The sequence below is a fragment of the Strongyloides ratti genome, scaffold srae_chrx_scaffold0000002 (genome assembly GCF_001040885.1).
Source record: "Strongyloides ratti genome assembly S_ratti_ED321, scaffold srae_chrx_scaffold0000002".
In the NCBI taxonomy this organism is placed as follows: Eukaryota; Metazoa; Nematoda; class Chromadorea; order Rhabditida; family Strongyloididae; genus Strongyloides; species Strongyloides ratti.
Genome location: NW_020171510.1, coordinates 2,924,828 through 2,950,899, shown reverse-complemented (window position 1 = coordinate 2,950,899; position 26,072 = coordinate 2,924,828). Strand labels below are relative to the sequence as shown.

Sequence of the window (26,072 nt, the reverse complement as noted above, 5' to 3'; positions counted from 1 at the left end):
GAACTTAGTTTCTTTTTAACCTATTCGGAAGAGTATCTTTATTATATTAAAAAGATTTTTATCATACAATGTCACAATTAAAATGTTTTGATTTACCCTTTTGCTTATTTTGTTATTTTGTTTTATTATCTACCGCAAACCATATATTATTATGTACTAATTACCTTATATTTATTTTATAATCTTTTTCAGATTATTGTCATATTAATATTTTTCTTTTTAATAACTTTTTATCTTATTGTCACATTATTATTAAAAAAAAATTTTTTTTGTTATTCTTATTATATATGTAATCAGATATTTAAAGTTATAATAATAAAGATTAGCTTTTACCATTTTAAGATGTTATATTGGCAGCTTTATAATCCTTTTCATTATTGAATTTATTTTTTTTTGTTTCTTACCGAAATTAGTAAATCTAAAGAAAATAAGATCGGCTTCTTTTATTTAACACCTACTACTTTTGAATAAAATTATAAAGTAGCTATATTATAGTATAAAAGAAGCAGCCGTTGTCTATCCATCTTTAGAATTATTTTAAGGATGTCTTTTGATAATATTTGTCATGTTCTTATATATTCTTTAATAACCGTCTAATTTGATTATAACAATTATGATTCATATATTTATTATCCATAATCATATAATTGATAGAGGCTATCTAAGTTTATAGAAGGATTAATTTAATATGCTCCAAATTCTTTCTTATTAAATTATATAAATATTCTATAAAATTATAAATATATACAATTTTTATATTTAAAATAAACTATTATTCATCATATTCATATAAATATTTAAAAAATGTATAAAATATCATGTTTAACATTTCATTTACATTTTTTTTTCTTTTTTAAATCTATATTTTTTGAAGCGTTATAAATGATTTTTATATTTTTAACAAGTTAAAGCATATTTAAATAATAAATTTTTCTAATTCTCTAAAAATATAACTATTTTTTTTATCTTTTATTTAGAAAAGTGTAAATACTTTTTCTGGAAAATACTTAGTATATGTATATAACCTTCATTTAATATAGATGTATCAAATTATTTTAGATAAAGGAAAAAAAAAAACTAATCATTTATAGGATAATTGTCTTAATTTTAGTAGTAACTCAGTTTTTCAAATTACTTATTAATTATAATTATTTTATTCCTTACAACCATAACTTTTAATTATATACTAATTTACGGTGAACTTTTAATTATACTAAATGTAATGTTACTTTTTTCCTAAAATGATATTTAAAAATTATGTTTTGTTTATTAAAAATATCACAATATAGTTAGTGATAGTAAGATTGATTATTAAAATTAGCTTTATTTTTAAAGATTTACATATAACAACAATGACAATTTATTTATTCACTTCAATTTATTATCCTAAACAACTGGTCACACCTAAATTGTCAAGAAATTTAGTCTACTCTGACACATTCAATTGATGATTTTGGCACATTTAAATATACCTGAAGATATATTTAATATGAAATGACACGTGTTGTCCCGTAAATTGCTTCTAAAGTTACTCTACGTTACACTTCCTATTAGCATAAAATTTTAATAAATTCTATTCTCAGACTTACACTAAACTTTTCCCTTCACTAATCTCTCATCAGGTTAATGGTTCTTCTTAATAAAACCATCCTGGAAATAGATATTATTTTATGATATTCAAATTATTATATTTATTTTTATCTTTCAATATACGTTAATTTATTTAAAACATTAACCATTGGTACTTATTTTTAATATGTTGTCATAAAAATTTTTTCAAAGGTTCAGAATGCATATCCATTATGGCAGGTAATTTATTAATTTTTATGTTAAGTGTTAAATCATTTTATATAATATTGAGGTTTATTATTTAGTATATCACTATAGTATATATATATATATGATATTATAAAAATATATAACTTTTTTACTATTGAAGTATTGCTTGGCCTTAAAACAAAATCTTATCTAACATTATAAATCTAATCTTATAGCCATTGTTTTCATTTTTATGTTTGAAAAAAAATTTTTTTCCATAAAATTTCTCATTTAATTGTAAAGAAATAAGTATCATCTAAATTTTTTTAACTAAAGTGTTTTTTTTTTATTTTGAAATTTAGTAATATCATTTTGTTATAATTAACTAAAATAAAATAGACTAAATTTATTTGTATATTACTATATGATGAAAATCTTTTATTAGTCCATGTAATCATTTATTTAGATCTTTAACTAACATAAACTAAAGCTTTTTGTAAAGAAAAGCATTAAGGGGCACCCTGTTGCCGGCAGTAATTTGGTGAAAATATTTGGCGTCTCAAATGATTTTTCATCACAATGCTATCATTTAGTCGTCAATTTGGTCATCATTTTATTATCATCCCTATCTTTACATTTATTTTAATGAAATAAGATGTATTTTAACTTATCATTGTTTTAGCTATCATAAAATTAAGTCCTTTTAATTAAACTTAGTTTATTTTTTTATTGCTATAATTATGATAACTTCAATAAATTTAAACCGCATTATTGTTTATAGTTATTTGTTTTTGTTAATATTTATCATGTTATAAATTATCATCAAATGTTTTTAGTTTATAATTGAAAAATACTTGATACTTTACAAATGATGTCTTATACCTGTTCAAATTGAACAGTCATTGACTACAACAAAAAAAAAACGGTCCTTAATGAGTCATATTTCTATCTATATTGTCCATCATTTTGTTTCCGCCTCTTTTTATTATTTTAGCTATTGTTTAATAGTTATTGTTTCAAGTATTAAAGATTCAACATAAATATTTCTTGTAATAATTCTTTTATAGATATGTATTAGATTAATCTGTCGATTCTTTATATTTTTACTATTATTTTAATATAACTATTCATTTAATTAGTAAATATAAGAAATTTCATTATCTTACACTATTTGAATACAATATTCATTTAATAAATAAATAAACAAGCTATATCAAGTTATCATGGTTTTATATAATTTCTTTTTTCAATTAATTAATCGTTTCAAGTTTCTATCATCCTATTTATTATTAATGCCTATTGGACAAAATTCGAATTTTATTTTATCAAATTATTTATTATGTAATAGTACTTTATTTTAATCGTCACAAATATTTATATTATTTATTATTATATAGTAAAACAATTTCTTTATATATTTATTTTTTTTTAAAACATTAAACTTTTTTTTTTCAGAAGTATAAAAAGTACAAACACTTTTAACAACGTAATAAATTATTTGACTTAGACTATTTTTTTTTAAATAAAAGTCTTTATGATAATGAAGACTATATATTTTTGGAAATATACAACACTATTATATTTTCTTATATATTTAGTTGATTCTGCAAAAGGTAAGTAATAAGATATCATGTACCAGACATTTTTATTTTTTACCTATGTTGACATATCACTCTTTATAAAGTATAATATGTACTTTAGCACGTGCTGATTAAATTTCAATTTGACACTAACAATAATAATAAGTGCCACTTATATTATTATTTTGCACTTTTGATTCTTTTTTTGTAAACAGACATTAATTTCATTCATTTGAAAGTAGATGCGATCTTTAAAATAAGATTAAATCGTCTATCAATAACAAAAATTTTTTTAGAAACACATAAAAAAAAAGGTTTAATAGATGATTGATTTTATCAACTAAATTTAAAGTTTTGTTTCCTTATTTCTACTTTTAATATACTTAATATATTGTTCTATAGAACAAAAAAAAATGAATTATCCTTCCTGTAAATAACTAGTAAATTTAGATTATTTACCTGTCACACATTTTAATATTTTTTGAACTTACAAGTGACAATATAATCTCATTTTTATTGACATAGCCATATTAGTCTCAGATAATCATAATAAAACAAATTAATTAAGCCATACAAATAATATGTATCTCTCTGTGTGATTCTATTGACCTTGTTTTTTTTTACAGTTCTCCTTCATGATTCTTATGTATATAAAGAGGAATTGCCATACGAGTATTTTTCTGAAAATAGTGAAAAAAGTGATCATCCAACGTGGGAACAAGAAAGTTATTATGATGAAGATAAAAATCCTATAGTTGTATCAACAGTATGCTATGAAGGAAATAAACCTAATTTTGTAAAAAATTGGATTGCATTACCAAAAGTTGAAAAAGGTTCAGCAAAAAAATTACATTTAGAAATATCATATTCAATAAATAATTGTTCACAAACAAGACCTTTTTGCAAAGATTATTTTGATGTTTTTTATATGCCTTTAAATGGAGATGATAATACAAAATTAAAAATTAAAAATATTGATAATTGGAAACATTTAAAAAATTTAAATATTCATTCTGGTAAAGTAACAAAAGGTGTTCAGGATTTTATTGTTACAACAATTGATTATACACCTGAATCTGATGCTGTTATATTTGGAATAAGAGAAGAAAATACATGTTCATCAATATTAAGAATACGTATTTATTTTAAAATATGTCCTTCACAAACAATTAATCAATTTCAATTACCAGAAACTGTTGTTGGTGAAGATTTATATGGACCAACATTTTATCATGTTGATTGTGTTAAAAATGCTGTAATGTTAGGAACAAAACCAACTATGAAAAATGCTTTTTGTAAAGCAAATGGAGAATGGGAAGTTTTGACTGACAATACATGTCAATGTCTTGCGGGTTACTCACCAAATGATTCAGGTTCATGTTCTCCATGTACCAAAGGATCATATAAAAATACAATAGGTAATGGTATTTGTAAAGCATGTCCTAGAAATAGTCATGCATATGATAATGGTACACATATCTGTGAATGTGATATTGAATTTTATAGAGCAGATAATGAAGATGCCTCACATCAATGTAGTCAACCACCAAGTAGTCCTGTAAATGTTAGAACATTAGAACTTAAATCTTCTGAAGCTATAATTATATGGTCTAATCCAACATATATGGGTCATAGATCAGATATTTATTATTCTATAACATGTGAATTTTGTGATGAATCAAAACATTGTGTTAAATGTTCTAAAAGTGTAACATCATCTTTTAATCCAGAAAGAATTGAGACAAAACAAATAACATTAAAAAATTTAGAACCAGGACGAGATTATATTATTAATGTTTTTTCACATAATGCTGTTTCAAAGAAAGCCGCCGGAAATCTACACAATAAAGCAATTTTTACATTTACCACAGCTAAACCTTTTAATTTTAAAATGAATACTCCAAAATTATTATCTCATTTAAATAATGGTACACTTTTAATTTCTTGGGAACCATATGATGATGAAAAATATTTAAAACTTGGAAATATGTATTATCAAATTGAGATTAAAAATGATAAAGATATTGTTTTAATGGATTCTATACAAACAGCACTTAAAATTGAAAATATTGATATATATAAAAGTCATATAATTAAAATTCGTGTACATGATCCAAAAAAAGGATGGAGTGAATGGAGTGATGAATTATTTATTAAAAATAAATATAATAAAGGATATAAAATATCAAATCAACAATATGAAAGTTTTTCAAATGATATGATAATTGAAAATGAAAAAAGTGAATTATCATTATATATGAGTATTACGCAATTGTATTCGCAAAATCCAAAAATTTTTTATATTATTGGATGTACGATTGTTGTTTTATTAATTATTTTAAATATCTTATATTTTTGTTATACAAAAAATAACAAAAAAGGTGATTATTTTGCTGAGTTAGTAAAAAGTCAACAATCTGATATACCATATAATATTAATATAACACCAAGTCACTTATATTATGGAAAACAATTTGATTCACAATTTTTAAATGGTTTTGGGAGTGCAACAACATTTGTTGATGCTTCTGCTAATAAAACATATGTTGATCCATCAACATATGGAGATTTATCTGTTGCTGTTAAAGAATTTACCAAACAAATACCTAAATCAAATATCTTTTTGACTGGTGAAATACTTGGAGGAGGTGAATTTGGTGATGTACAAAAAGGAATATTACTTTTAACCGGTTCAACAAAATCTAGAAATATAATAGATGGTAATGAATTAATTGTTGCTGTTAAAACATTAAAAAAATGTGTAACAGAGCAAGAAAAAAAATATTTTACTATGGAAGCAACAACAATGAGTCAATTTCATCATGATAATGTATTACGTTGTATTGGAGTTGTTGGTACTGATTATGTTGAAATGATTATCACTGAATATATGGTTAATGGTTCATTGATAAATTTTTTAAAAACAATTTCTGGTGATACATATTCAAAAGTTAAATTAGCTCATATGTGTCTTGATGTTGCTGAAGGTATGCAATATTTACATATGAAAGGTTATATACATCGTGATCTTGCATCAAGAAATATATTATTAGATCAATTTTATAGATGTAAAATTGCTGATTTTGGATTAAGTAGAAATGGTTTTAATAATGAGAATGTTGAACTTGAATATACAAATGCTATGGCTAAAAAAATTCCTATTCGTTGGACATCACCAGAAGCATTAGAAAAAGGTCTTTATACAGCTGCTTCTGATGTTTGGAGTTTTGGAATATTAATGTGGGAAATTTTTACATTTGGTGAACGCCCTTATTATGATTGGAGTCATAGAAAAATATATGAAGAAGTTTTACAAGGATATAGATTACCTAAACCAGATGATGCACCTGAAATTTTATATCGTGTTATGGTTGAGTGTTGGATTTATGATAAAAATGAAAGACCAACATTTACTGCTATAACAAATGAAATAAAAAGTTATATAAGAATATATGAAGATAATGGTGATTTTTTAGCAAATAGTCCATTATATCAATCACCTTCTGATGTTAATTATGATGTTGCAAGAGATGGTAATTGTAACAGTAGAATAAGTAATAGTAATTATTTTTTTACCTCACATCCTAATGTTTCACAATTACCCTTAAATACTTCTCATAGAATGTCTAATTGGGATATAGCAAGACATTCATTAGGAGATTTAGAAAAACAAGAATTAGAAAATGCATTAGGGAAATTTAATATTCAATATCTTATTCATCATTTATATCGTATGAAAATATTTAGTGTAGCACAATTGGCTAATTTATCTCTTGCTCGTCTTGCTGATATGGATATAACATTAAATGAACAAAAACAATTAGCTGTTGTTATTGATCATATTGTAACATCAAGAAGAGCTGTTACTAATGTTAGTCGTAATTTAAAAAACAATCAAGCACCAGCTATTCCACAATTTACAAAAACTTTAAACAAAGATTCTCCTGATGGTGGTTTTTTGGTTTGAACATCTTTAATAATATATTTTCTTCATTTTACTGGTTCCTAAAGTTTTCGCAAAAACGAGTTAGGTTATTAATTTTTTTTTATATAATTATATTTATACCCTGTGAATTTTAATTTTAAGTGTTCTATACGGAGTGTTCACTTATCAATTACAAGATACTACTTGGATTACCAAGATCATGATAATAACAAATTTTTTTTTTTATAATGTTTTCAAATATTGTTTATTATATTGTATATTTAATTAAGCTTTACTGCCTTTATATATATTGCCAATTTCAGGTTTTTTGTACGAAATAATTTTTAATATCAATTAATATAATATTAATATTATGCCATTCTTTTGTTTATATATTTTTTTTCTATTAAAATTTTATCATTATATTATTTTTATATTTATTATCAAATTAAAATTAAAAATTTTTGTCAGAATTATTTATTTATAAAATATATTGTTTTTAAAAAAATTATCATATGACTTAGGTACAAATTTATGATAATAATAATATATTTGGAGTAAAAATAGAAATTTATAAGTACTATAGGTGTATATTGATAGTTTAATAAATAATCAGAGTTATTTAATATTTTCTTTTACATGTCAAAATTTGTTAATAATTATTAAAATATGCTAAAGTGATTGTTTTGATGATTTCAAATTATACAATATTAATTTAATATACCTGATTTGTCTGGTTAACAAGGTCATGCTTATTCCAATTTATCGGCATTAAAAATTGTTTTTAAATAGGCTTTTTTTTTTACACATAATGAATTATCAAAAATACATTAATTTGTTAAATTTTAATATGACAAAAAATGTAAAATTTTTTATCATTACATTGATAGATCGAATTATTTATTAGATAAACAAAATTAAATAATATAATAATTTAAAAAAAAAGAGATTAAATTTTGAGATTTCTTTGGCAATATTCCAGCGTGATCAGGAGACTTTTTTTATAACTAATACAATTAATTATATAAAGAAAAAATATTTTCATATTATATATTTTTTTTATGATTTTTCTTGACATATTTCGTTTATCAATCCACAAATATCACAATTTCTAAACTTTTCAATTAAAATTCTTGTTTTTTTATGATTTATTTATTGTCATTTTTTTTTAGCCTGCAAAAAATATTTGTTATTTCTAAAAACAACAAGAAATGATTTAAAACCGCATGACACAAAGTTATTACTCAATCTTTTAATTGCTGTTTCTTTAAACGTCTATTTGAAAGTGGTTTCAGTTCGTAAAGCTTAATTTAAGACTAATTAGCAATTATTGTATTAAACTGTAAACACATTTTAGCATTAAACTACTGGCAGTACTTATTTTTACGAATATTTACATTAGAATTTTTTTAAGTGATTAAATTTAAAAAAAAAACCAGAAATATAAATAGTATTAAAATGTTTTAAAAAAAAAGTAATCTAAGAAATTCAATTCATTTTTGCATACAAATTTTATTTTTAACATATTTTTTTTTAACAATATTTATTAGTATTATATGTATATAATACTTTCACCAAGAGAATACGTAAAAATTTTGAAATAACAAAAAACCTTTAACAGTCATTATGAAATTGAAAAAAAAAATCTAATCTTCGTCAAATTTTTTTCTTAATTTATTAAACAATAAGTAACATATAGTCAATGATGATACATATATAGTTATATCAATGCAATATTAATATTAATTGATAAAAAAATTATTTTAATGAATTAAATATTAGAAATATTATTTTAGAAGATTATTTATAGTAACAATTTTTCTTTGTAAATCCAAAAATTTTATTGTAATATTTTATTGTTTTTTTTTAAAAAAAAAAGATAAAAATAGTTGGATATTTTTACAAATTTTATAAATACTTATTATTTTTTATTATTTAAGAATAGTTTTATTAAAATTATAAATAAAAAAAAGGTTTTAATTTAATAATTTCAATAATTAAACATCATAAATTGGTAAATAATTAAAGAACACTTATCGTTTACAAAATTCTAAAAATAACATATAAAAATTTATTTTTATAACCTTTGTCACATCAAGGAAATGATAATAAAAAAAAAATTTTATTTTGTTTATCTTTCTACATTGTATTATGATACTGTTATATTAAATTTAAAATATAAAAATTATTATTTAAAAATATGATTAAAAAAAAAAGATATTTTATTTTACAATTTACCAAATGGTATTAAATATTTTTATAAGATTGTCATTTTTGTAGTGTATAGTATTTAATACATTAATAATACTACGAAAAATGGAAAGAATTTGATAGATTTTAAAGTATGAAAATCACATGAAAATAAATATAAAAAAAAAATTTAAAAAATTTAAAATTAATATAATATTGAAATGTATTACTATTTATGTGTAAACTTCCCTGAAAGTGTAGGTGTCTTATGTTTGTTAATTTTGATTGATTACATTTATAAATATATTATATTGTAATAAAAGTTTAATAGAAGTATATGTAATTGATATAAACATGTACATATATATAAATAATTATCTTAAAACGATAATCATAAAATATTATTGATGGGAATAAAATACTTAATAAAATACATTATTTACGTATCACTTAGTACACAATACATAAAAATTTTTGATCTTTATTTGATTTATTAACATAAAAAAAAAATTATTTAAATCATATATTGTACCAACATTATTTTGATCTTTTTAATTATTTATAAAAGAACGTTTTGGAATATTTCCAAAATGATCGCCTAATAGTCTCCCGCACTGAATAAACCCAGTGATAAAGCCAGCCTTTGGAGTTTTTATTATCTGTAACATATATTATATTAATTAATATAATATTTTATAATTTAAATAAGAGAAGCAGACAAATATATATATTAATTAATAGCATCAAATTATCGACATCCATTTGACATGCCCAAAATGATTTTTTTTTATAATAATATAGCAAATAAGAAAATGTTTTTAATTGAATAGAGAAATACAACATGGGTAGTGACTGATTTTTGTTAGACATGGACGCCTATTAACCGGTACTAGTCACAATTTAATCATTACCTTTTGATGGTATATAAAGAAAATTTCTTTATAATTTTTATCATACATTTTCTTATATTAATTTTGAATTATAAAATAATATGATTAGTATTATCCATCCACCATCTGAATATCTTGAATTCATAAATGGACAAAATACTTCTAAAAAAATTTCTGGAACTGATAGACCAAGATTATTATCATCAAGGTAAGAATTTATATATAATAGTTCTTTTTTTTTAAATAATATAGTAGTTTCAGAAGTTGTCCATGTTTAAATAATAAATGAATAATTATGGATATATTAATATTATTGACAAGGATGTTTGTCAATAAAATAAAAAATAAGAGCTTTAATCAAAATTATTCTATACATTTTTTGTTAAATAAGGCTCTATTGGAACGTCAAGGTATTGGGTGAAATAAGATATACCAATAGTTATCGCAAAATCAACTTCTTTTTAGAGAATTCAATAACAGAATACTAAAATTCACCTTTCACTGGCCAAGAATTTTTATATTTAAAAAAAAATTCCTTAATTTAAAACTTGTTTTATCTATATTTAAAAAAATTTATTTTTATGAAATAAATTAATTCTGTTTATATATTTTATTTCCTTTTTTTTTTACCCAGACAAAAACATTTTCTTTTACTAACACTATTTTAATAAAAAAAACTAAAAATATAAAGTAGGTTCGAAAAAGGAAAAATAATAAATTATTAAGAAGTAAATTATATTTAAAGTTCGTTCTTTTTTTGTTGTATATAATAAATTAGTTTTTTTATTTTTTGACTACAATTTGTACTAAAAATAAAATTGATAAAAATAATATATATATATATATATATATATATATACTACCATATTATTTATTATAAAAAAAAGAATAATTTGATAATATAAACAAACATTACATTATTTTAACACTTTTTTAATTAATAATATATTTATAAATCCATTTATTTATAAATTAACTGGTATTAAAATAATTTGATTTTTGTTCTTTTACTTGAATATATGGTTTACTTGAATGTACCCAATAATTGATTGGAAATTAAAAATAACATTTGTATAATACGGTGTACAACAAAATTGTTCTTTTTTTGATCACATGAAAAATTTTTGTATCAAAGCTTTATACTCTAGTTGATCTATATGTATATATATTTATTTATGCATATAATTATAATTTTTATAAACATCATTATTTAAATAAAAGATTTAAAATGACAATTATAGTAGTAATACTATATATTAATGTAGTTTTATGGTGACATTATTTTATCTATTACATTTAATAAATGAAATAATTTAACAAAACTAATTTAATGAATTGATAAGATCAAAGAAAGATTGTTTTTTTTATTACAAAGATCTGTGTATAAACCATAATTAGTTATAAGAAAACTAAATATATTAATAACAAAGATCTCTTTATTTTTTTCTAACAAGTTACATTCCAAAATCTTTATAAATATAAAAAGTAGAAATATATTACATGCCTTAGTTTATAACTTAACATTAATATTTTTTTTTTGTATTTTACAATAAAAATTAAGTCAAACATCACTCATTATTTGGTAAATGAATAAATAAAAAAATATTGTATGCTTTGTCTATAAAGCTATTTTTAATTTTTAAATTTATTATCATTATTTTTTCTTTTATAAAGTATAAAATTTATTGTATGTGATTTTTTTTGGAATGTCTGTTCGATATTATTCAAAGATATTTTTCACTATTTCTTTTGTATTATTTTATTTATTAATATAATCAGACTGGTAGAGATACAACAGCGCAAATAATTGTACGGTAGTTAAAATAAAAAGACTAAAAAATTAGTTAACTAATAGTAGACAATTAATTTCTATCTAAATAAAAAAAAATAATAATATAAAAAAATATCTTTATTGTTTTAGTTTTAAAATAAGTATTATTCATATAAAAATTATTTTTAGCTTATTATAAATGTTGTCAATTATTGTTATTAAAAGTTTTAAAGAACAAAAAAAAAAATATTGTTTTTTAAAGTGACTTTAAAGTTTTTATACTTGTAAAGGACAAAAATATTTTTATATTTTGATAAAAGAAAAAACAAAATAATTCTCTTTTTTTAGAATGTTATTTTTAACTATAATTACTATTATTAAACAAATTTTTTTAAAATCAAATAGTTAATCATAACATAATTGGTTATTATTTCAAGTTACTAAAATTACTTATATATATATATTAAAAACAATTTTAAAAAATAAAAAATAAAAGTTTAAATAAATATATGAAACATAATTGACGCAATTATAATTGCTTTTTTTTACTTTAGTACATTGTATAGCATAATTATATCTAAGACCAAACTTACTTTTCATACTTTATAAAACTTTTTTTCTAAATAAAACTTGTTTGGTTTAAAAATAAAAAAAAAACTCTCATTAAATTCATTATTTATAATATCAATACATACATTCAAGTTATCCAAACTAAAAGTAAATTGAATGAGATTTATGTTAATTATGGTATTATATATCAATGTATGTGAAAATCTATTTTAATCTAATTAATAAAATAATAAAAATTAGAAAAATTGATTATTTATTGCATGGTGTGTAATAATATATTTAGTTTAATAAAACTTTTAAATATTATATTAATATAATTGTACATTAGAAAAATGAACTATGAACTTATATATTGTTTTAAAAGCTTATCATGTTCATTTAAAAAGATTATATACTTATTTGAATAAACATTTTTATAATCAATCAATTTTCTTTAATACATATCTTATCAAACTATATTATGATTGATTCTTATTTTTAAGTACAAATTATACAATTCTCTTTCTCGTATTTATTTTTAATGTTAAGATTTTTAAAAATGGATTATAAAAATTTATATATAAAATAGATTATTATCAGTAGTATTATAACTATAATACTAAAACCACTATTAGTAAATATTTTCAGTAATATTTCAATTATTGTCAAGTCAATACTCTTTTCTTGGTAATAATTAAATTTTATCAATGATAAGTTGTCTTATAAAGATCTTTATCCATTTATAAATCTATTTATAAAATATTTCAAATATGGATACTTAACAATAAATCTTATTTATTTTATTATAATTTTAACTATTCTATTCATTTTATGTTATCATAAATTTATTTTATATATTTTCTTATAATTTGTAAATTTCTTTAAAGATTATAATAAAATTTATCTTAATATATATTTATTAAAAATTATATTTTATATTATTTTTTCTTTCACATTATAAATATTTTTTTTATAAAAAAAAATTAAAATTATATTATTTATTTTTGGTAAAAATATTAACAATAATAAGATGACAAATTGTTAAAAAATTCATTTGTTAAGCACAATTTCATCTAATGATTATGACTAAATAGTGCAATAATACTGAGGAAAAAAAAACATTTTTTTTTATAAAAAAAATTATTAATTAAAAAATAAAAATGATTATAAACAATATAAAATTTTGATTAATAAAGTTTTGATTTAGGACTATTAATAGATTGAAAATATATTGATACATTTGGAAATCAAAATAACTAATTAAAAGTATTGGTAATATACTTTAATTTCATTGAAAATCTTATTATAAGCTTCCATTTTGTAAATATATAAAAATAATTTTTGGCAAAATTGATTTAAATGACAATTTAACGAATAAAAAATATATTGAAAGAATTGAAAGGATATATTATTTTTGATCTTATTCTTTTTTAAATAATTAAGTACACAGTCACCGAGTAGCATATTTAAAGAGATCATAGAAAAATAAAATATTTTTTTTTGGCAACAACTACATCAATGTAATTTAATGTTTTGTCAATTCTTTAAATATTTAATGTCTTTTCATTGTTAATATTCATATTTCATTCTACTGAGAATAATTTTATTTCATTATTACAGCATGTGCAATTGACTGTTGTTAATAAATTTATATTTGTTATATTAAGGCGTCAATAATATAAAATAATGCATATATTTAGTAAATATATTGAGAAGCATAATAAAAAAGAATTTTGGGAATATTTTACAAAATTCATAATCCAGTGATTATATAATAATGCGACATATCTATATAATTCATTTCTTATTAAAACTTATTTTCACTACAAAAAAAGTCTTTGAGTTCCCAGAAATTTTTAAATTTCTTTACATACTACGCTTCCATATTTCCATGAGCATGTTCTGAATCCCAAAATTGAGTTGGTGATCTATCAACATTTGTAAAATCTTGCCATAAAGCTAATATTAATTCACTACTCATAAGTTCACCTGCGTGTGTGGAAATCATACGTAACATAAAAATTCCATCACGTCTTAAAAAGTTATGTGTAAATTTGCGAAGTGATACTTCATCTGTTATCGGCTTTTGTGGATGGGTTGAAAGAACGCGAAGATATTTGCGAATAAAACCCATTCCCTAAAAAAAAAACAAAAAATAGAAATAAAATATCTTTGTACTAATATTATTTAAAACTTACTTGACTTGGAATATACATTATTAATATCCAATAAATTGTATTAAATAATGTAACAACTCCAACAGTCAAAAACCAAAACCACAAAAATAAAAATATTTTTTCATTAAACATATTAATCATTAATACACATTGAACTGTATGCCTATGAATATTTCCAAGTACACGAACTTCAAAATCACATAATGTTACTCTAGGAAACATTCCTGTTTGTTCCCATTCAATTTCATTCACTAAATCTTTTAATAATGAAAATCCATAAGCTAAATCATTAGATCCTAATATATGATTCAATAAAAAAAATTGTAATAAAACATTAGCAGTATACATAACTTTTATACCTATGTATAATAATGTTACATAACATCCACAATGTCGTCCACAACTTGTACCCATTTGTATTGAATTTAAACAATTATTTGTTTGTCCACTTTCTCTAACTTGTGTCAATTCATCTTCCATATGTCTTGCCATTGTATAAACTGTTCTTGACTTTACTTCTGAATCCATTAATCTAGCATCACATGCCATTTGTACAAGACCTTGAAGATTTATACCAGAATGCCAATACAGTAATCCTCTCCATAATATGCATGGAACATAAAATAATAATGCTTCAATTGCTAAAATAAATGGAACCCATTGATAATATCCTATTTGTCTATTTCTTCTTGAATAAATTTCTCGTGGAATATCTTCTTGCATTGGTACCCAATATGTATTTTGAACCCAACAATAGTTTTCTGTATATTGTTCCATGGCATCTGTAAACGTTGCTGGTACCCAACATTGAATAGGAAATCCAACATATTGTTTAGCAGATACAAGTAAAGCAAATGAAGCCACTAAAAATATTAAATTTATTATTATTTTTTTTATAACATACATATCGTTGTTGTATAATAATAATTCAATTTATCAACAAAATCATCGTCCAATCTTGGATATAAAGCCCTAAAGGCTGAAGCAAGATAATACAAAATCATAGCAGGACCAAATTCTTTTTTATGTCCGTGGCCTATAATAATTATTTTTTAAAAAAAAAAATAATATTAATATATACCTCCTCCGTGACCGGCTCCTATATGATGACTATCAATACGTAATTGATGTGAACCGTCTAATAATTTTTGTGTCTAAAAAAAAATAATTTTTTTTTTTAATTAAGTAAACTAAAATTTACCTGATATGACGGAATATTTTCTAAATGACGTGCTTTTTCTAAGGGAGAACGCTAAAAATAAAAGTATTAAAAAATATTAATAAATATATATTTAATTTTTAGAAAATAAAAAAAGTTTTTTTTTTTTATTTTATTTATCATGCCTGTGTATCTTTTTTTAAATTATCTTCAGAATCTGTCTTAATAAATTCTTTAGATATACAGCTTTTTCTATGTTTTAATGCACTTTTAAAACGATTAACTAAAGGATCAAATGGTTTTGTATTTAAAATTATAGATCGTGTTGGTGGAGGTGGTGGAGGAACTCCTATTATTTGACTTAATAAAGGAGTTGTTGCTGGAAGACAAGGAATTTGTGTTGGTAGATAATGTTGTGTTGATTGAAGAATTGATTTTTGTTGTGATCCTTGATGATATATTTTTGACGTTGAAAGAGAAAAATCTTTTTTTGGTGAATGGTACATTTACCGATTTTTTTTTAGAGATCACAAAAAAAATAATATATTTTAATATTTAGTTAATTAATTTGTTGACTTCTTCCTTATCTATTGTTAAATAAATATGATCAAAGAAAAAAATATATTTTGAATCCTAAAGTAATAAGAATAACACCAAATTTCATATTACTCCCAATATACGTTATTATTTATCTAAAAATGATAAATATTTTTAGCTTGTTCTTGTATTTGTTCAGCTTCAATTGTTAAAATGTATCCATTTGTCTTTTGAAATTAAGACTCAAGGATATCATTTAACACACCACCTCACACACATACACTTTATTATAATTTTACTATTTTATTATTCTTAATGCCATCTAAATTTATATATTACTCTTTTTTTTGTTTTTATATTTTTAATATAAAAAAAAATTTTTTTTTTCCCAAAGTATAAAATAAAATTATGATAGGTATCAAATTAAACAAAAAAAAAGGTTTTTTTTTTAATTTTTTTTTTAAAATTATAAAAAAAAAATTGTATAATATGTTAAAAATAGTATCACTAAAATATTTTTTAATAAAATGGTAAAGTCAAAAGTATATTTTTTTAATTAATAAAATTTAAAACATTTTATATATATACTTAAAATAAATATAGTACAAATATAACCAATAGTTATATCCACAATAAAAAAAAAATAGTATGAATATATTAGTATATAAAGAAATATTTAATATTACTACAACTATTTACCTTTTGTCGAAAACTTCTGGAAAAACTGTGTTTCCAATTTGGAATATGACCGTTCATTCAGATGTTAAAAACAATATTTTGAAAATAGTTTTTAAATGTTGAGAGTTATGTATATTAATATGCTTGACTATACACATATGAGTATATATTCTTGGAACTCTAAACGCCATAAAATATATTTGAGAGATAGTTTACAGATTAAAATAGGATTTAATCTGTCGAATGATAACACTAGCTATGAATCGCTTTTAATTGGTTTATGATAAATTTAAAGAATATGATTTAATTACATGAATATTATTTCAATAAAAAGCATTCATTCGGTTTTCTATATATATATATATATTTATATAAATTTAGATAAAATGAAAATATATTTTAATGTACTAACTTTTCAAAAATATAAATAAATCTTAAAAAGAGCTTTTTTAATGTAGTATATATCATTAAATTTTTAAATATTAACTTAATTGAAATAAACTATTTTAAAGAAAATTAAAAAAAAATATATTATTATTATTTATAAAAAAAAAAATTATTACCCAACTAATAACTTAAAAAAAGCATTCTAAATGTTATATTTAAAAAAATTTATTATACAAAGTTATATCTGCTCATCAATCATAAATTTTCAAAAGTTTTAACAAGCATTTCGAATTAATAAATTTTCTCATAAAAAAAACTTTTAAATAAATAATGTTATTTCGTAATAATATTTTTTTTTTAAAACTATCATATTTATATTGTAATTGTAAGTATTAATAATACTAAGCTGTATCTTATTGATATATATATATATTTATAAGGATAAAAAAAATATAAATAATCAACAAAATGTTTTTAATATAAAATGTAAATGTACGTTTAAATGCCAAACTAATTATAATTTATTGTTAGATATAAAATTTATAAAATAATAACAAAAACTTATTTTAAAAATATATTTAAAAATAGTAAAATGATAATTTTTAATATTTAAGTTATTTAAATTTAAAATTACCAGTAAAATATTTTATATACAGATAAGAGGTAATAAATGATACAATAAATTAAATAAATTCAAAATGATTATTTCTTGTATCTTAATATTTTAATTTAATTTTATGTAACATTAGTAGCTTTAATAATTAAAGTTTAAGTTAATTATAAAGAAGGTATATATAAATCTATTCGTGAATAAATATAATAATGGATTTTTAGAAATAGAAACAGTAATAAAATAAACCTTTTTATATCCACATTATCTACAGTTTCCTTTTGAATATTGTACTTTAAAAAAGTTAACTTCTTTTAACTATATTTAAGCATATTTTTTTTATTATATTTGTTGGCTAAAAAAACAAATAAATTGACAAAATGTCAAGGAAAAAAACGTTTTTTTTTAAGTGAATAAAAATTAAGAATTAAAAAACATTCACTAAATAATATAATTTATTTTTATTTTATACTGTCAATTAATAATCAAAAAAGTGAAGTTAAAGATAGATAAAATAAAGGAATAAAATTAAAATAAAAAATTTTCATATTAAAAAAAATTGTTATTAAAAAAAACTTTATAATAATCTCAAAAAATAATACTATCTTTTTTTTTGTCTATTCATTTTTGAAATCGGTTTCACAATAAAATAAAAAATACAACTGTGATAATTATTTTAAACTTAATCGCAAATCAATATATATTAAATGCATTTCTGTATATAGAAATATATACTAAATTAAAAATTTTCAAATGCTTTTTTTTTATTAAAAAAAATTTAAAAAAAAATATTTATTTAATTTAATTTAATAAATAATAAAATTCTATAATTTCTACAAATTAAATATGTATATTTAATATAAAAAGTTATTTATAATAGAAAATAAAATAAAGAAAGATTTAAAAAAATGATTAAAAAGTTGAATAATAGAATATGATGTATAGATTTTTATCAAATATTATAAAAATTTTGTAATATTAAGATAAAAAGCTATTTATTTTTTTCTTAACTAAGTCATTGTAAATATTATCCTGTCAAAGTATTTAACTTCCTCTTCCAATTTAAATATTTTAGTGGAATAAATTTTATTTTAAAATAAGGTCGCACTATAATATGAGAGATTTTAGATGTTTCTAATATTGGCACAACATTCAGGTATATTGTTTAACTTGTTGTCTATGTAAACAAAATAATTAAATTTTATACTTATGTATTTTTAAAATAAAATAAGATATACTTTTTAAAATATTTTTACATTAATACTTTTATATGTTTAATTATCAAAAGAATATAAAAATAAATACTAATTAAATATTTATGTATTTTTCAAAGATTAATAATATTTTATATTTTACAATATAAAATTTAAGATCATTATTTTTTGACACCTGTTATTATATCTCATTAGCTTTATTATTCTTAATTTAAATAAATATAAGACTTAAAAATGTTAAATATTTAGTGATTAGAAGCAATTTATTATTGAATGTATACATATATATACATTTTTTTTTGGATAATTAAAATTACTTTTTTTAATTAAATGTATTTGTTAAAAAATTATTTTTTTTTTTTATTTTTTTCCAAAAATCATTTAAAACCTATTTAACAATACTTCTCATTAACTTACTTTATGAGCTCTGAACATTCTTGTTAAATGAGGAAATAGAATGTTCTTCCTTCCTACACAACAGCCTTTTACTGAGAACAAAAAAAAAAGAACATTTATTTTGATTTTGTAAAATTTTTTACTTAAAAAAAATATAGATATTCAACGGCAGTAAATTGATAAAAAAAATAACTACCTTTTAAATATCCAAGATATTAGATAAATTTCATTTAATCTTATTTTTATGAGTAAGTTTTTTAAAGAAACTTTAATATAAAAAAAAAGAAATATTAATTCTGCATGATTAAATAATATTTTTATCTTATGATTAAGTTATAAAAAAAAAATTATCGTAAATAATATATTAAAAATAGTAAGAGTAAAAAATGTATAATTTATTGGTAGTGTTGTAAATTTGACATATTTAACAATAAAAATATTTTTAAAAAATAAAAAAAAAAAATAAGGAGAAAGAAACAAAATAAAACCTTTAAAAAAAATTTTTTTTTTCTTCTAAATAAATGCGCAATTTTTTGTTAGAGAATTTAAATTAATAAGAAAATCATAAATAATTTAACAATAAGTAAAAATAAAGAGAAAAGTCAATTATTTGAATGTAGTAATAACATTTTAAAAGCAATTATTTATTGTTATAAATAAATTTTCTTTACTACTAATATTGTACAATATTTTTTCTTCTAAATAAAAATGATATTAATATTGATAAGTATATTTTTATGCTTATAAAAAATATATAAATAACAATATAAACACATATTTATGTTTAAGTAAATATAAATATGAATTGATAGAAAATTAAGTTAAAAAAAATGTATTATAAAAACAAGTCAACAACATTTTAAATTACTAGTAAGCAAAATGCTAGATTTTTTAATAGGCAAATTATAAAGAATGATTTGTAATAGTATAAACAAACACAATAAAATTTGACAAATTATCCAATATACTAGCTTACATATATCTACATATATATAGCTTAGGAAAATGATAAAGTTACTATATTTTATAAAGAAATAGTAAAATAAGAAAAATGAAAATATTTTATAGGTAAAATATCATTTTTTTTTTATAAAAAGAACCATTAAATATATACTTTGCCATAAAAACAACAACAAAACAAAAAACTTTTTTTAATAGGCCATTTGAGAATGATATTATTGAAATTATTTATCTACATGTTGCACCTTAAAAGAAAAAAAATATCCCCATTAAAGAATTAACAATCAACTTATATAATACATAAATAAATATATATATATATATATATATATATTTTTAAAGAAAAGATTTTTTTTAAAAAATGAGATATAAAAAAATTTTTTTAATAATTTATCTTTTTAAAAAAAAAGTGTTATACTAATGATATTTGAAATTATTAAAATCACTATTTGACACATGAATAATTTTTATAATCTAAGGTAATTTGGATAAAATATACTATAAGAAATAAAAAGTTTCTAAAAGTGTTAAAAGCAAATTATTGTGTATTTTACTTTCTTTAGTAGAAAAAAAAAGCTCAATAACACCTTAAATATTTTTAATAATTATTATAATGCAGACTTTAAATATACTTTTTACTTTTATTATACTCGCATGGCAACGTAAACTACAAAATAAATTTTATTTCTAAAGTAACTTAACTAATAAAATAAATACTTTTAATGACAATTGTAATAATATAAAAGAATAATGATAAATTACTATAAATTACAAATTTTATAATTTTTTTTTTGAAACAAATTAAGAAATAATAAAAAAATTTATTTTTCATATATGAATGATTGAAAGGAAAAAAATAGTCATATATTAATAAAAAATATATATATATATATATATTATATGTATTTACGTCAACAAAAATATATACCATAAATATTAGGTTTCATCTTATCAAAACATAAAAAAAAATGTTGTATTAAATCTTTGTGATATTAATGTAAATTTTATGTTAAAAAGTAGATAAATATTAAAAAATATAATAACATAATTATTAGAAAAGAGTTAAAAAAAAAAGTTTAAGAATGAAAATATTAAAATTTAAAAGTAGCTTTAAACAATTGACATTTTTAAGTTATATGAAAAGATTTTATAAATATAATTATAGGATATTACCATTTAACATTCATAAAATAAGTTCAAATTTAAATTTACAGGAAATTGTCATAGACATACTAAATAAGATTTCAAAAGCCTTGGACATATCTTGACATTTAAAGAATGTGCTAACAAGATAACTGCATTTTCTTTTGAAATATAAACTAGGTAAAGAAACAAAACTTTTATAGTAATAAGAACATTACTAAAAAGAAAAAATATATATAAATATAAATATATTTAGTAAAAAGAATAGAAATTAAATAAATTTTTAAGTAATTGTAATGGTGGTCATTTTCTTAATGTCACATAAAATCAAATAAAAATAAATAAATTTAAAAAATATTTTTCTTTTTAAAGATAAACTTTATCTATAAATAACTACATTTATATAGACTTTTTATCATAATATAATACATTATATATCAAAAAGTTAAGATTTATTTTAGTAATTAATTTGTATACATTATTTATGTAAAACATATTTTGATAGACTAATTTTAACTAACTATATAGTTATATAACAAATTTGTACTAAAAATATTTTACAGATTATAAAATTTATTTTGAAAACATTAAATTGGTTAGAGAAATTTATTTATTATGTGAAAAAGTGATAAGATATGTTTTCTAAAAATGCATTAATGTTTTAAACAAATTTTGTCCATTTTTAAGAGTCTTTGTTAAGAAATTACTTAATAAATCTTTATACTAATAATAATTATGTTTATCTATAAGACAATAATAAGTGCTAAATACTAATAAATCAAAAGAAAAATTTTAACCATATATATACATAAATGTATATTTATATGAATAATATTTTTCAAGTAAAATTGTCATTAGAAAATTTAGAAAAGTTAAAATGACAAAATAATTGATGTTAACAATAATAAAAAGAATGAAGATGAATTAATTAAAAAAAATATATACGCATATTTTTATAAATATTATACAATTTTTCTTTATGAATATTGAATCATGTTCTTTATAGTAGTTTTTTTTTAAAATATTTTCCATTTTTTAAATAATTGATAAATTAATTTTTCATTATAATTGATGTATTTATATAAAATTAGTTATCATTATTTAATTGTTATTATAAAAAAAAAAACCAATTTTTTATATATATTAATAATAGGCATACTTATAATTAAAGATTTTCTTAGTCTACCTATTGAATAAATTTTGTTTGTCTCACAATTAATATTTTTTTTAATCATTATTAATTTTATATATATTTTTTTAATTTTTATTTTAAAAATTTAATATTTTTAAAAATGCTAATAAAAAAATAACTTATAAAGTTATTTTATATTTAACTAAAATTTTAAAATATACATTTTTATATCGAAAGGGAAAACAAACAAATGTAGTAAAAACAAATTTTTTTTTTTTTAATATTTTAAAATTCTTACCTTTAAATCTAATCGACGTGGTGAAATAAATTTAATATTATTACTATTTTCCGTTGAATCCGGGTATGATTCTTTATTGGATGAGGAATCACTTTTAACCCACATTCAAAAGAATAGTTGGTATAGGAAAAATAAAATAATGGTTATATTTTTAAGACTTTACATAATGTTTAAATTGACTTGGTCAAGCTCATAATTTATTATGTGAGAAAATCAGAGATTCTATAGACATAATGATAATGTGATCTATTCATTATACTTTTTCATCTAAATTAATAAATGATAGGAAAACAGTAACATAAGAAGTTCTAAAAGTAATTTCATATTTTACTTAATAAAATATTTATCATTGTTTATTTTGTAGTGTGCAATTTAGTCATCAAAGAAGTGTGAAAAAAATTTTTTTTTTTTATTTTTAAAAACCTTTCAAGAAACATTAAAAGGATGTTATTTTTAATAATATATTTATATATACTTTTCGTGGCTTTAATTTTTTTTATTATAATTTATTTAACTTTTATTTTATAAAAAAAATATTAGTTAAAAAAAATGATAATACAAAAAAAAGAGTAATGTAATATATTTAGAATAATATATTTGAATTTGCATTAATAAAATAGTATTTTTAAAAAATTATCTTGTAACAAAAAAAGGCATAATCAAAGTATGTAAAATTTTTACAATATTTTTTTATATAAAATAATAGATTTACTGTTTCAAGATTAAAAAAAGTATTTTTTTTTTTTTGACTATATAACTTACATATATAGAACCACCTGCAAGAGAATGCCTAATTCCAAAAACTTTTGGTAATAAAGCAGTAGATGATGGTTGTTTTGGACCAAGTTTTTCTATATTATCAATTGGTTTAATTAATGGACGTAAAGGTGAATGTTTTCTATTTAAAAAAAAATTTGTAAATTTAGAATTATTTGATTCTTGATTTGACAATTTTTTACTATTTATTTCTGAGATATTGTTATTGTTAGTTGTCGTTGACAAATCTTGATGACGATCAATTGCTGATGGTTGATTGATAACTTCTGTTGCTTTCAAAGGCAATCGTTCATCATCGTTGTTAAATAAATTTTTAGAAATTGGTGTTTTATGAAATGGATTGAAGTTTTTATAAAATGTACTTTTCCCAGTTTTTTGCGTCTGATTGTTTGTTGAGATAGGATTACAAATTAAGTTACAATTTTCTGATTGTGGTAAATTATTTTCAATTTGTAAATTATTTGAATTAATATTTGTAGATGAATTAGAATCTTTTTGTTGACAAGGAGAAAATGTTACACTTCTTCTTTGATTTGGATAAAAAGATTCACAATATTCAGTATTTTTGGATGGTTCACAGGAGGTGGTAAAACTACTTAACGACTTTTTACAATTTTTTTTATCGTTTCCACTATTTTGAAACAGTGACATGTAGTGAATAAAATTTTTTAGAATTAATATATATATTTTTTTTTATCTTCTATATAAATACTAAAAGAAAAAAAAATTCTTTTTTTTTATCCTTTTAAAAAAAAATATTAAGATGTTATATGGTAAGTAAAATAATAATTGTAAAATTGGTTTTTATCTAAGAAAATATTTATAACTAAATTTATGGTGTAATATAATGAAATGAAGTTAAAAATAATAATAATAATAATAAATTTTTATTAATCCTTCTATATATGTATATATATATATATTTTAAAATTTTAGAAAAAAGAAAAATAGGGAGTATTATTAGTGAATGTCAAAAAGTTAATCAAGAAATAAAAGTTTAGTTTTACATACAAAATTAGAATGACAAGTGAGTATCTAAGTTTTAATTATCAATGTATATTGTTGAAATATACATAAAATATTTTCAAAATATAAGTTAACATTTTTCATATCAACACATCAATTTTTTAGTTAATGGGAAGCTTATTTTTATAAATTCTCATATATTTATAAACTTAAAAGATATTGGTGTATTTCTTATAACCAATGAAAAATCTTTCGTCAATGAATATACTTTTTCAAATAATTTTAAAAAAAATATATATATTGAAAAATAGAACATGATAAAGTTATAAAAAAAAGAAAGTGAACACAACTATTTTTATAAAATATAGTTTAAAATATTACTATTCTCATGGGTAAATGTGTTCAGAATTATGATACTACAAATGGTTTTTATATGGTAGTTTGTAATTGTTAAAATATATATATATATCTTAAAGATAAAATGATAAGTTACTAGATATGAAGAATAAATAAATCTTTTTATAAATGATATTTGATCTAAAGAACATTAAAATTTTTATACTAAAATAGTATTTATTTATCTTGATATTAAAATTGATTAAAAAATAAGTTATAAAAAATATTAAGATTTTATGGTTTATTTAAAAAAAATATATATAGATAAAAATATTGAGAAAACAATAAAATTCTCACAAACATTTGACTTATATTCTCTTTTATTCATATATTATTTAAAAATTGACATTTAATGATGAACCTTGTTTTAAAATTTATAAAAAAAAAGATCACATTAATATAAAGTTTGTAGAAAAGCTTTCATAATAAAAGAAGCTATTTCCTAGCAATAAGCAAAAGTTATTAAAGGAAAATATATTAACTGACATTCAAAACATGACATTTATATTGTTTGAAAAGTACAATTGTTATATATTTGAACTATTAATGTACTTAGATTTACTTTGATTGTTAAATTAT

At 19.4% G+C, this 26,072-nt stretch overlaps 4 protein-coding genes across 4 annotated transcripts; 2 read left to right on the top strand and 2 right to left on the bottom strand.

Moving 5' to 3' along the window:
* Positions 1–3,298: 3,298 nt before the first annotated feature.
* Positions 3,299–7,305, top strand: SRAE_X000163000 (Eph receptor tyrosine kinase; the record flags this gene model as incomplete). Its single annotated transcript, XM_024651141.1, has 2 exons — positions 3,299–3,371; positions 3,965–7,305. The coding sequence occupies 2 exons, from the start codon at positions 3,299–3,301 to the stop codon at positions 7,303–7,305; spliced, it is 3,414 nt and encodes a 1,137-aa protein (XP_024499098.1).
* A 3,139-nt stretch (positions 7,306–10,444) lies between these two features.
* On the top strand, positions 10,445–10,632 carry SRAE_X000162950 (Hypothetical protein; the record flags this gene model as incomplete). The annotated part of the gene is made up of 2 exons (XM_024651129.1): positions 10,445–10,551; positions 10,596–10,632. 2 exons carry the CDS (start codon positions 10,445–10,447, stop codon positions 10,630–10,632), a joined length of 144 nt encoding a protein of 47 aa, XP_024499097.1.
* An 848-nt stretch (positions 10,633–11,480) lies between these two features.
* SRAE_X000162900 (Innexin family-containing protein) lies at positions 11,481–16,505 on the bottom strand (the record flags this gene model as incomplete). The annotated part of the gene is made up of 7 exons (XM_024651118.1): positions 11,481–11,496; positions 14,679–14,800; positions 14,862–15,703; positions 15,745–15,876; positions 15,922–15,994; positions 16,042–16,092; positions 16,185–16,505. The coding sequence occupies 7 exons, from the start codon at positions 16,503–16,505 to the stop codon at positions 11,481–11,483; spliced, it is 1,557 nt and encodes a 518-aa protein (XP_024499096.1).
* Positions 16,506–24,062: 7,557 nt separating this feature from the next.
* SRAE_X000162800 (Hypothetical protein) lies at positions 24,063–24,782 on the bottom strand (the record flags this gene model as incomplete). The annotated part of the gene is made up of 2 exons (XM_024651107.1): positions 24,063–24,065; positions 24,117–24,782. The coding sequence occupies 2 exons, from the start codon at positions 24,780–24,782 to the stop codon at positions 24,063–24,065; spliced, it is 669 nt and encodes a 222-aa protein (XP_024499095.1).
* Positions 24,783–26,072: the final 1,290 nt, after the last annotated feature.